The 12899-nt window shown below is 35.9% G+C and overlaps 1 protein-coding gene across 2 annotated transcripts in view; it reads right to left on the bottom strand.

Annotated features, from left to right (window-relative positions):
- Nucleotides 1-97: 97 nt before the first annotated feature.
- Nucleotides 98-12899, bottom strand: part of LOC127807605 (peroxisome biogenesis protein 1) — a 32963-nt gene continuing 20161 nt past the window's right edge. For both annotated transcript variants that reach the window (XM_052345604.1, XM_052345605.1), the window contains exons 10-17: nt 12688-12842; nt 11856-12086; nt 10475-10675; nt 10051-10176; nt 9902-9963; nt 4754-4871; nt 863-1147; nt 98-743 (exon numbers count right to left, since the gene is read on the bottom strand). In XM_052345604.1, coding sequence (XP_052201564.1) covers nt 705-743; nt 863-1147; nt 4754-4871; nt 9902-9963; nt 10051-10176; nt 10475-10675; nt 11856-12086; nt 12688-12842 — 1217 coding nt within the window. In that variant the 3' untranslated portion in view covers nt 98-704. The remainder of the gene's footprint in view (nt 744-862; nt 1148-4753; nt 4872-9901; nt 9964-10050; nt 10177-10474; nt 10676-11855; nt 12087-12687; nt 12843-12899) is intronic.

Genomic DNA, 12899 nt, shown 5'->3' with positions numbered 1-12899 from the left:
AAAAGAAAAAAAGATAGTATCTTTGTTCTCTGTTCCTCTCTGCTTTGATGAACTGTTCTCCCAGTGGAGTATCTGGTAGACTGGTACATGCTGAATCTTGACAAAATTTCTTCCTAAACCATTGAAAATTTCCATCATTTGTCATGATAAAAGTATAGTATTCCACCAGAAACAAATTTGTACATTTCTGATGCTATAATCTCTAGTAATCTCAAATAAATCTGCCCACTTGACAACTGGCAAATGTTGTAGTAAAGGGCGCGCAAGCAATTAGAAGATTATGAAATCTTGCAACTGCCAGTTCGATTCGAACTTTGAAATGCCAAAGCCCAAACAGTTAAGAGAACTACAGAATCCAATAAAGGGTTCTTGCAAAAAATCACTCTCTCCTGCTCTACACACATCTAGCTATCCATCCATCTGTCCATCTGGTTGAATGTATGAACGGGGGTTGCCTGCACTCGTATGCAATTATTGTATCTCCCTTGTCCATTACGCACAACACTTGACGGGTCATATAATGTTAAGCATCACCCAATTGCTCTTCACAACCTTCACTATGGATTCTGTTTAAATCAAGCGCTTCTTTGTTTGAGTGACCAGCTTCACTTGTCTACTCTGGAAATGGTACGTGCCTGGTCATTATAATCTCGGCGTCACCCATTTGATTTTCACGAACTTTGATGTAGATTCTTGCTTGGTTCTCATGCTAGAGTCGCTCTTTTGCCCTTTGCATCTCTTGACTGCAAATGAGGTACATATATATATTAGTCACACATGCACATCGTGTAAAATACATGTAGAAATCAGGGAATGCCCCAGAGGACATTATGTGGCCACGGCATGAGAAAGACAGCCAGACCTGTGACGCGACTGATCTTTTGGAATCCAAAAATTGGTTGTAAATGCTATATAGTCGTTGTCTTTCAGTTTCTGATACAGATGGTCTTGCCTTGGCAGCAACAGAACTCAGAAGACTGTGTGTGATGACTGGCATTTTTCCATGATTGACGCTCTCTACACTGTCTAGAAGCTTGTGAACTGCTGCAAGCTGTGCATCTGAGAGCAGAGCTTGCAGGTCAGCTCCACTAAATCCTTCGGTTATACCAGAAATGGCATCTAAATCAACATCACCGGCCAATGATAACTGCATTAATTTCAGAAAGCTGATTTGTCAAAAAGGCAAGTCGTCCCTTTTTTTTTTCTTTTTTTGAGGCTGCTTTTGTTTTGTTTTTGGTGGGTAAGTGGCGGTAGAAGAAGTAATAAAAAGATACGAGTTTTACTTGGCCAAAAAAAAAAAAACACGAGACCAACAGGTTTCTAATATATTCCAATAATATCATGACAAGCGCATTTAACTAAATCCAAAGTTTAGTTCAACACTTCATGAACCAGGTCAATTATATGAACGTGTATCACAACCCTGCAAACCATTAGGACAATTTAGCAGTCTTAAGATGATTACTCAACTAAGTTAACTAACTATGATTTTAGTTTCTCTTACAGGAAGGCAAATAACAATAACCGAGGACATTTCAGCTGGGCTTGCTTTATGACTGAGAATACAGATGAAGCCAATAAAAATTCAAATAAATTGCAGCATTGTAGTTCTTAAGCCATATGAGAACATCAGTACTATAAAGATAAAGAACTTAAAAATTATACTCCATGTGGTTGAGAACTTTAACCAATTGAGACTGATATAAATTTCCAATTCTTACAATAATGTTGGTATACCAGCAGCAGAAACAATCTCAGTTTGTGAAAAGTTGCACCATTCCACTGTGAAATCTGAGGTTCAAGTCCAATGTCAACAAGGGGAGAAAAAAGAAAAAAAGAAAAAGTAGCCTTGGTGATAAATCACATTCACATTCATTGAAGAAAATGATATTAGAAAACGGGCAAGGGTTATTTCTTGAAACTAGTCTGCAAGTGATTCATTCATTTGGAAATTGAATCCATATTTTTGCTCAACTATAGGATCCAATCAGTGTCTTATTCTGGTAATAATGAAAATATTCAAAATTTGTTGGCAGTGAAGGACCCAGAAGTTCAGAGGCAGCAAATTTCTGAAAGTGATCCTGAAGCAATTTTTTTTAATTAGTAAATACCATATATAAGGACAGGCCAAAAAGGAGGAAAACCCTATGCAGGAGCATAATTGCATCAAGAATCCACCCAATAAACAAACGAACAAAGACAACACTCCAAATTTGGAGTCGATTAAGACTGACCTAACCCACAAACAAGGAAAAATGCAAATGTTTCCTTTGATAGAGGGACTCTAGACTGTCAACACGCTTGAAGGCTCTCAAATTCCTCTCATGCTAGATATGCCACATTGCATAAAAAGTAATCAATCTCAAAAACACCACATACTTCATATTTGAACCTGCCCAGCTCCAAAAATCCCAAAAAGTGGATCACTGAAGCAGGAATGACCCAGCACACAGGAAAAAGGAGAGAAACAAATTCCAAATATCCAAGACACCACCATACAGTATGAAATAAATGGTCAATCAATCATGCAGCTCAAGAGCTGATGGGCAAGGAGAGTTTGATTCAGTGGTGATCTTCATCCCTCAGGATTACCCCAATCTGTGTGCAGGTCCTCTGATTCAGACGTCAGCCATAGACCCTCCTCTTTAATTGAGCATACACCCTCCTCTTTAATTGAGCATACATGGCTTAGGAACCATTTGGAAGTCTCTTTCTGTTCAGTTTTTCCTCATTTATTTATTTATTTTTATTTTTTTTACAACAATAATATATCAAGTCTTTATCCCACAATGAGGGGTCAACTACATGCGTTCTAACTCGCTAATCATTCATGTCTAGGACCTTATCTTCTATAATTTATATCATACCTAATTGTCTCAAACTACGCTTTTATTTTGTCTTCCTCTACCTCTTTTATTAAATACTTGTTCTCATTCCATCCACTCTCCTCACAAGCACCTCTACTGATATTCTTTTCATAGGACCAATCCATCTTAATTGTCTCACGCATCTTATCTTTAATAGAAGCCACTCCGAACTCATTATAAACAATCTCATTTCTAATTTTACCTTTTCATGTATGTTCACTAGCGCCAAAAAAGGAGCCTTTCCAAGAGATCAAAAGTCTTTCATACGCAACCTATAGTATCTTCCTCCATGGCTACACTGAATGTTTCTAGCCTAGTTTCAATCAGTGTTTTGAAAGGAACTAAGTACAGTTCAGCACAAAAGGCCTACAGAGCTTAAGCGCAAAGCGAAGTGCACGCTTAAGCAAAGTAAAACACATATAACTAAAATAGTGTATAAACTTTTATAAGCATAAAAAATACAAACTATTAAAAAAAATCATTAAAACAAACTAAATAAGAATGAGGGCTGCAAATTTAACAAAAAATAAGATACTTTTCACTTATATTTTATATCAGTTTACAAGTTTATGCAATCATAGCAAAAACACATAGGGGACATATAAAGGGATACAGTCTAATCAGTTGCTGGTATTCATGGAACTTGGGAGACAAACTACTTTGAACTCTCGGTTGAAAGGATCTTAATTGCTAAGGCTTCTTTTTAATTTTTTATTTTAGTGAGTTTTCTTTTGTTTTTTGTAAAAATTTGGCAAAAAAACCCATTCTGTTTCATTAACACTATTTGTATAGAGGATCGGATAGAAGAATAAAAAAAAAAAAAACCATCCCTAATTTACAACAATCCCCAATTAGTCAACCCCTAATTTACAGCAATCCCCAATAAATCAATCCCTAATTTGAAACCAATATACAGTCCCTAATTTACAACAATTAGGAATCAATCATCAATCTCTTAATTTACAGCAATCCAGAATCAATCATCAATCCTCATTTATAGCAATTAGGAATAAATTAGCAACCCCAAATTTACACCTAATTACATGTTTCCTTCAATATTTTTTTGCTTGGTAAATACAACCGAGTCAAATGTATATCTGATTTTATTTAGATCTAAGAATAGCTTTTTTTGGGTAAGGATTCCATACAAGCAGCCACACTATTGCAAAAATTTAAACAAATCCAACCATTCATATTGTTTGAAAAAAAAAAAAAAGAAAGAAGAAAAAACCCAAGTGTATTTTTGAAGTGCGCTTTTTCTGCTTTGGAACTCAGGTAAAAGCGCAAGTTAAGCACGCTTTAACCATGTTCAACTAAAGTTGCTAAGCTTCACACAGAAAAAGCCCAAGCATGCTGCACTTTAGGCTTAAAGTGCGCTTTTTAAACACCAGTTCAAGAAAGGAAAAAATTAATCTCAAAGCACTTAAAAAGAAGTTAACACTCTGTTCACATAAATAATAAAAGAGCTGGAATGAATTTTGCATCATACTTTGGTGCTCTATCGACGGTCACACATGCACACGCACAAAAAGAGGAGAAGACTGATAAGCATGATCAGAAGATTAGAATGATTAACCATACTGGAAACTCTAGATAAGCAATGATTAGAAGACTGATAACAGCTAGGTGGAACACCAGCGTGGAGTCATCATCAACTTATACAGTTCTTATGCTTCCGAAGAACTTAGAAGTGAACCAAGACTTAGTGTCACATTATGGCAGTATAATTAATAGCCCAAAAGAATATTTACCACCTTCCCCAAAAAGAAAATAAAAAGAAGGAAAGTCACAGCCATGTGAACTGCATTAAAGTAACTAATGATGAAATAAGTATACCATCTAGGAATGTAACACCATATTTGATTTAGTTAAAGATAGACACTGACCTTTCTAGAAAGAACTGTAAGAATATCCATCCTATCACTTTTTGATGGGAAATCACAAAAAAGAAGTCGATCTAGCCTTCCAGGTCGCAATAGTGCAGCATCAAGTAAATCTGGTCTACTGTTTGGTTGGAAAAAGAACAGTCAATTTTTACCAAAAATGTGCCAAGAATAAAAGTGAACAGAAAAGCTTTTACTGATGGAAGACGTTCGCATAAAGCATGAAGTTCAAAATAACATAGTTCAATGAAAATTCAAAAAAGTTATTATCTCATTGTAACTATAATCCAAGAAAATGTTGAAAGCAAGTCATCACATCAACACGGAGTAGCTTATTGGATAGCATTATGGCATTGAAAGACAGACTGATGGAAAACATTGGCAACAGCCTCTAAAGACTTATAAAAGTAGGGATGTAAATGGGTTTCCAGTGAGTCCCAATTAACCTCATTTAAAATAAAAACAAGTATAAAACACTCATAATTGGGGGATATAGGCATGAGGCTTATTTGAAAATTTATTAAAACAAGTATGTAAATGGGGTTAATGGGGCACCCATTTACATTCCTATATAAGAGGCATCCTAAAACTGGTTCAAGCTCAAGCATTAATTTTGGATGTTTTGGGAGATGACAGATCCTCATGGGAGCTTTGTGAAGCTTAGTTTTTTTCATCTTATGCATTAGGATTTTTTTGTCATTCTACATAATGTTTACTAAAGTCATTTCTCAACTGTATTTATAGTACTTGCCTAATCTTATTATCAATAGTTTCAGTTTTGTGTAGTTTATGTAACAGGAAAAGGATTTTCCTACCCTAGCAGGAGCATTACTAGAACTTACTATTACCATTGTAATCTCTCTTTTTTCATCAGTGAAAGGAACAATTACTGCAGTTTTCTCTAAGCATGAATGCTTTCTTTGAATTGTATGATTCAATTCTAACCCTAGTTATGACGCCCACAGAACCCTAGGTGTGATGCCTAGAAGATATTTCTTTCTCTTCCAAATCTTTCAATTTCAGATTCTTTAGTCTCCTAATCCTACTTCCAGACCTGTTTTCAGACCCCCAGATTTCATCTTTTCAGCATATTTTATGTCTAAATTGCCTACCAATCTATTCCTTATCCAAAATCTAGCCTCTTCAACAATTTCTCCCTAGCCTCCTAATCCTAAATAAGCCTCTAATCAGTTGGCATTCTCAAAATACCAGATCCATCCTACATCACAGATACATTTAGTTTACGACATCTAAGTAGGCTTCAAAAAAGCTTCAATCAGAAAATGTGACAGACATCTCCATGAATTTTGTATTCTAGAATGAAACCTAGTGCAAGTCCTCTTTCAATTTGTATTAGAATAGTAATTGGTAATTCAAGAGGTAGGGTTGAATAATTAATCAGATAGAGCTTATAAATTATTTTGATAGTGAAACAGTATATAAAAATGGTCAGTGAAGGGAAATAGCTAAGAGGGAAAACAAAATCCAAGAGGAAATAGGATTTTCTAAAGCATTGTAGGTTAGGATAATTTAGTTTCAAAGAAATTGGAGTTGATTCCAGATTCTAAATGGAGATTGAGATAAGGGGTTATCATAATTCTAGAGGGATTTTGATTTGGCTGAAAGTTTGAATTGAGAATGAACTTGATTAAGTCTGTGATAAATAAAAACCAAAACATAATGATATATATATTATATTATTGGAAGAGAATTTAAGAAGGATTAGGATTGACCCTAAGGGATAATTGAGAGATAAATCAGAGACATATAGATATTATCTTAATATGATTTGAGAAGGATAATGACTAGGATTAATTAAGGAATTGGAAACAAATAAATTCCTTGTAGAAGAGGAAATTATTCATCTAAAGTTTGGAGACAAACTAATTCCTTGTTGAAAAGACATTAGGATTGATAATGTGAATTTTGAGGATAAAAAAGATGAAAAACCTATGATTTGATAAGGATTATGATTAATTGGGGAATTAGAAATAAAAGGGGAAATTGAATCCAAAACCAAAAGGGATTTGGATAAAACCTAAGGGGCTTATAAATACAAGCTTAGAGGAGGATTAAACCATCAAACTTAGCTATGAGCACGAGTGAGAAGTAAAGCTGCTGGATATTTACGGATTTTCTCTACGAATGGGTTAAGTGAGTGGTTATTCTTGCACTAGTATGCTTTGAAAATCATTCCCATGCATGTTGAAAAATGATTTTGACAAATATATGTTTTCAAATCATTTTGAAAAGATTTGTTATAAACTGTTTTGAAACCATTGGGCAAGTCCAGGGGTTACTCTTAACAACTAAAATTCAACTATATGTACAATGCCATGGGAATTTTAGTTTATCAATGGGAGGATATGGTCTGATATATTCTAATTAAGCTCCACTGGTACTTGGAGGTAGATCCCAGGGAAATTACAAGGTCCACTTGTACATTGATTGGATTTAGGGTTATACTGCCCATTGAGATATTTATTGGGGTTTGAATTGGTTATTGAATATTATTGTGATTCCTTTGATTTATTGGTGATTTATATATCGTGGAAAATTGTTGGCTACACCATGTGATACGATGTGACTGTATTGGTGATACTTGTTGCATGAGGAATACTAATGAATTTTTGAACTAAAACTTTGTTTTATTATATATGTATAAAATCCGTTATTTTGAATATTGATCTATTATATGAGGTAACCTTTATTGGGTTAAGCACACCACTCTCCCTAATATATTTTTCAGGTGAGTAGGATTAGTAGGGCTAGACATGGATTTGGATCAAGCAATTACCAATGAACTCAGTTTGGGATAGTTTAATTTTCAGTTATTGTCAATAGTTTTGGTTATGTAAACTTTAACGATGCTAGTGGTTTTTACTTCAATTTATTTCTTTTGCAAGGTATTGGATATTTTTCAATGAAATTTAATGAGTGGATTTTAGGTTTCGTGAACTTTCAATCTTGGCTTATTGTTCGTGGCTAGTTACACAACTTGTGTTTTTTTTTTTTGGGGGGGGGGGGGCGTGTGACAATACCCCTCATATTAGCAGTGACCACCCCTGATGCTAAAAGGCTGTGTAAATTGACTATATACCCTTCTATCTTCCTCTCACAAGTCACACCTCTATCTTATGGGCCATGGTTGTTGATTCTCTCTCTCTCTCTCTCTCTCTCTATATATATATATATATATCTTCCTTCCCCATCTCTCTCTTCTCTCCATCTTGATTTGGTTTAGATCCAACCTAACAATGGCATCGTTGGGTTCATCAGAGCCTAACAATAGTGCTGATTTATATGAACATAGCACTATCGCTGCTCTCTTTTGGCCTTGGTCGTAGAGAAAGGGAGAGATATAGAGTGATATATATATATATATATAGAGAGAGAGAGAGAGAGAGCTTTTCTTCTCCATCTTCTTCTTTATCAGTTGTTGGTGCAGCAGCAAAGCAACAGAGGTGCTCCAGCGGCAGCAATAGAGACCAATGAAGTAGAAGGGAGCACCAATAGAGAGAGCATCGGCAAAGACACCGAGGAAGCCAACAGAATAGAGGGGGCCTCTGTTCGGCAGTGATTAACAAGGTTGGGTGGCTGAGAAAGGGGATGTTGGGTCTGTAAGTTCAATGATGATGACAGACCCATGCTAGTGTGGCGACATTCTTAGACAAAAGAGGCTAGAAAGTGATGTGGTGGTTAGCAGAGGTGAAGGAAGGTGATGAGGAGAGATCTAGCCAAGGATCTGCACAATGGTGGCGAGGGCTTCTCAAAGGTCATGACATTGGAAAATCAATGGTAGAGAGAAGCTTTATCAAGTCAAATCAATGATGACCAATGGCCATGCAGGAGAGGGAGAGAGGGAGAGAGGGAGAGGGAGAGCTCACTAAGGTTGTTGCCAAATAAGATGAGAGAGAGAGAGAGAGAGAGAGAGAGAGGGCATTTTGGGTATTTAGAAAGTTTTAATGGTGTTAAATTAACAGCAGGGCGAAATCACAGCACAATTTTCTAGGGGGTAGTTACTATAGTTTCTCATATCTCAGATACTTTCTGTTCTTAGGTCAAACCTCGAGTACCAAGTGTATTTTACACTAATTTATTCTACCAGATGGAATAAAGATTTGAAACCCATGTTTATAATTGAACTCAAACTTGCAACAGATAAGTTTGAAACAAAGTCAAACTAACATTGCTTGGATGTGTTAATGATTTCATCCATCACTAGGGTGAAACAATAACGACTCAAAGTAGATTCTTTATATATCCAGTTGTAATTAAAAAAGCCCTAGTATCTCTCAACCAAAAAAAAAAAAAAAGTCTTAGTATCTACTCCATTTTTTCTAACATTGTTTTTTTTCCATGATACATGTCTTCAATAACCAGTATATAAGAAAATTTAGACTTCTTTCTTCTCTAAAACTTTCCATAAGACTTTTCCAAGGACTTTGTTATAAGCTTTTTCTAAATCTATAAACACCATATGTAAATCCCTTTGTTTACCTCTAGACCTATCCATAGGCACCTCAGCAAGTACAGCTGAACTACTCGGCATAAAATCATATTAATTTTTAGATACCTTGATTTCTCTTTTTAACCTTTGCCCAATCACCCTCTCCCGAATTTCTATAGTGTGGCTTCAATAGCTTGATCACTCCCTTTGCTCAATCAGCCTCTCCCAAAGTTCTATAGTATGGGTCACTAGCTCTCACAAAAAGATACCCTGTATTCATACTTAACTAATACGAGGAACAAACAACTACAGGATCTTTCCAGATGAAAGTTATTCTTATCCATAAATTCTTAATTCACTGATTACATTCTTGAGTTGACATACCAGGCCTTGTATGCCTTTCACAAGTATCTTATCACAATAATAAACATCATCCCTGCTGCCTTTACAAAGAACCCCCTCATCCCTTCCCCAACACCACAAGCTCAAGGGGACGGACCTCTGTTACACTCTAGCCTTCATATTGCAACAGGTTCATGTTAAGTTCTCTTCCTTCCTATTTCCACTGTTCTAAAGAAGTATCTATATAGCATGTCAGTCGGCTGGTGTCTTATACTAATAGAAAAGGCTTTTCTCCCAAGCACCTAACAGGAATTTACACTGAGCATGTCAAATAGGTTTGATTCAGAGCAAGATCATACCTGGTGGCAGCAAAAACAAATACACCGGCCAAAACTTCCACACCATCTAATTCAGTCAGAAACTGGAAAAAGAAGGGAAATCAACAATTTTTTTTTTTTTTAAGCAAGCATAAGAGAGAGTGAAATGGAAGAAAAAAAAGAAACTAAACTTGATTAACGACACGATCTGTCACACCAGTATTGTCATGCCCTCTCTTTGGTGCAATGGAATCAAATTCATCAAAAAAGAGAAGGCATGGAGCGGCAGCAGCTGCTTTGGAGAAAATACCACGAACCTGAAAACAAAAAACCAGCATCAGCTATTCGAGTGTTGAACAGCAGCAGTGGGGTCACGTTATTCGGGACAAATTTATTTGACTCAGTATTCTATAATAAACTGAACAGATATCCAAGTTTGACTACAACACCACCAACAAGAAGTTCCTTGTCATTATAAATTAACAAGCTTGTTTCTCTTATTTTGGGTAACTTAAAACAGATATCCAATAGCTTTGTTGAAATTTGATGTTGGGTAAGAAACACAAACCAGTAAGTAACAGATTCAATAGAATAATACAGGTTATTTCTTCTTACAGCTTGCTCAGAAGCACCAATGTATTTGTTCAGCAGCTCAGGCCCTTTCACAGAGATAAATCGCAGTGAACAAGCAGCAGCAGCAGCACCAACAATATGTGTCTTGCCACAACCAGGAGGGCCATACAACAGAACATTGGACCGCAGCCTTAGGGGAGCTTGTGAAAAGATATTCGGGAACTTTGAAGGCAACTCAATCATCTAGAGTTGAGACACCAGCAAAAGAACAAATGACATAACATCAATAAAAGACAGAAATATAACTGTCAACGATTAAATATGTGAAGAGAAATAGCATGAGGAAAAGTTTAAAATTTAACATCTGAGGCAGCATTGGTGTAAATTTAATATAAAACAGTATAAAACAGACCCAAGCACATCTGCAGTCAACTAATGGGTAAAGCATTAAAATAGAAAAATATTGAACTGTGTAGTGTTATCTTGAGACAATAACAACATATCAAGCCTTTATCCCACTATGGTGATGTCAACAAGAATTCTAGCTCACTATTCATTTCTAGCTATGGCCTTATCTTCTGTAAGGTTCTTATAACTAGTATCATACCTAAGTGACTGACAAAGTTTTTATTGGTCCTCCTCTACCTCTTTTCCTAGATAATTGTGATCTTGATACAATGGGAAAAACCAGCCAAACTCGCATATTTGAAGTAAGAATAATTTATAGATCAACATTTGTATTCCTGTAATTACTTTTAATGATCAACTTGCATGTGACCTAAGCTTTCAGTGTGTGATTCCATCCTGTTACTCAAATGCAGGTTTCACCTCATAGAAGGAGTGGGAAAAGTACTGATGTCTCAACAATACATACCAAAACAAATTACATTGTAAATAAAAGAAGACAGCAAGCACATTTGTTCATGGAACTCTTCACTGGTCAAAGTTTGATGAACTGGAATTTTTTCAGCACACCTGTTTCAAGGTGTACAGGAAAACAAAAGGCACAACACACATGTTCTAACTCATGTTTGACTTGTAAGTGACAGGAAACATTCGCTTCTGTCTCCTTCTGTCAAAGCAGGACGACCTCAGTTAAATGAAATAGTTTAACAATTCCCTTGTTTTAGTGACCATGGCCTTGACAACAGTATAAGAAGAAATGAAATCAAAATGTACACATTGATCTGAACCATATGCTACAAATAAATATCTACGAAATTGACGTTCAGAAATAGAAACAAAATAAGCAGCTGAAAAAGCTTTTAGGCATGTTTGGCCACCCCATATTCAGCAAGTCAAATTCCCCAAACTGCACATCTCTAGGTAAAACACTCTCATTTAGTTGGAAGCAATGCTTTTGAAAATAATAAACCTATGGTTAAAAACAGCATTGGTACAGGGCTGACAGGAAAAGATGTACCTCTTTGATGGCATTCCTGATGTTAGTAAGACCACCAACATCTTCCCATCCAGCACGACCACCTTCAGTAGCAGGTTTACTAATGTCACGCATGGAGACTGGAACAAAACCTTGCATTGCTTGCAAAAAGTCATCTCTGAGCAAAGAAGGTTTCCCATGTTCCTGAAAGGTCACGTCACAAGACAAGAAGCGGCAAATCCCAGCATGGATAGCTCTATCAACAAGTATTTCCTGCAATAGTAAATTTTCCAGCATGATTTCTCTTTCACAGCATAAGGATTGTTTTGAACCAGGGACTAGGACCATAACTCATGAAATTCTTTGCTGAACAATATTTGCTCTAAGATGGGACCCATCAACCTTCATGCCAAAAATTTATGGACATGATTGTGATATTTTCTGAAGAAAATCAAGTTTATGAATATTCATTAACTTACAAGATACATTAAGATATAAGTTTACAGAAACCTACACTGCAGCTCAACAGGGTTATCACAACAAATATTTTTTCTAGTTCAATAAGGATTCAACAAAAGTTTCTAAGAAATGAAATGGAGACAAAAATGGTTACCCTTTTTCCAGTTTGTAGAATAAAAGTAAATTAGGGCAGGCACATGATTAAATAACATTAATGAATATATTCCTAGTTTTTTACACAACACATGATAATTTTTAAGCACGCATACACAGGAGAGAGAGAGAGAGAGAGAGAGAGAGAGAGGCCAAATATTCAAGTAAGATTGATAATTATACCTAAGCAATAATAAACTTCAATTAGAATTAAAATAGATTTGGTGATCAAATACTCAAGATACTTGAGCAAGCCAAATACCAGATCATATGCGTCATATCCATCACATTTGGAAGCTATATCTAACAGGACTTCATCAGAACACTGTAAGGAACGCTTCCAGATTTCATGTTTCAGTAAAGCACCACGTTCGGAGGCAGAAGGAGCAGGCAGTTGCACGTGAAAATCAAACCTTCCTGACTCAAATTGAATTCCAAGCAAAAAATTAATAATAAGATTAATAATAACAGCCC

The sequence above is a fragment of the Diospyros lotus genome, chromosome 8 (assembly GCF_014633365.1).
Source record: "Diospyros lotus cultivar Yz01 chromosome 8, ASM1463336v1, whole genome shotgun sequence".
In the NCBI taxonomy this organism is placed as follows: domain Eukaryota; kingdom Viridiplantae; phylum Streptophyta; class Magnoliopsida; order Ericales; family Ebenaceae; genus Diospyros; species Diospyros lotus.
The sequence above is the reverse complement of the archived record's forward strand: the minus strand, read 5'-3'. Positions and strand labels throughout refer to the sequence as shown.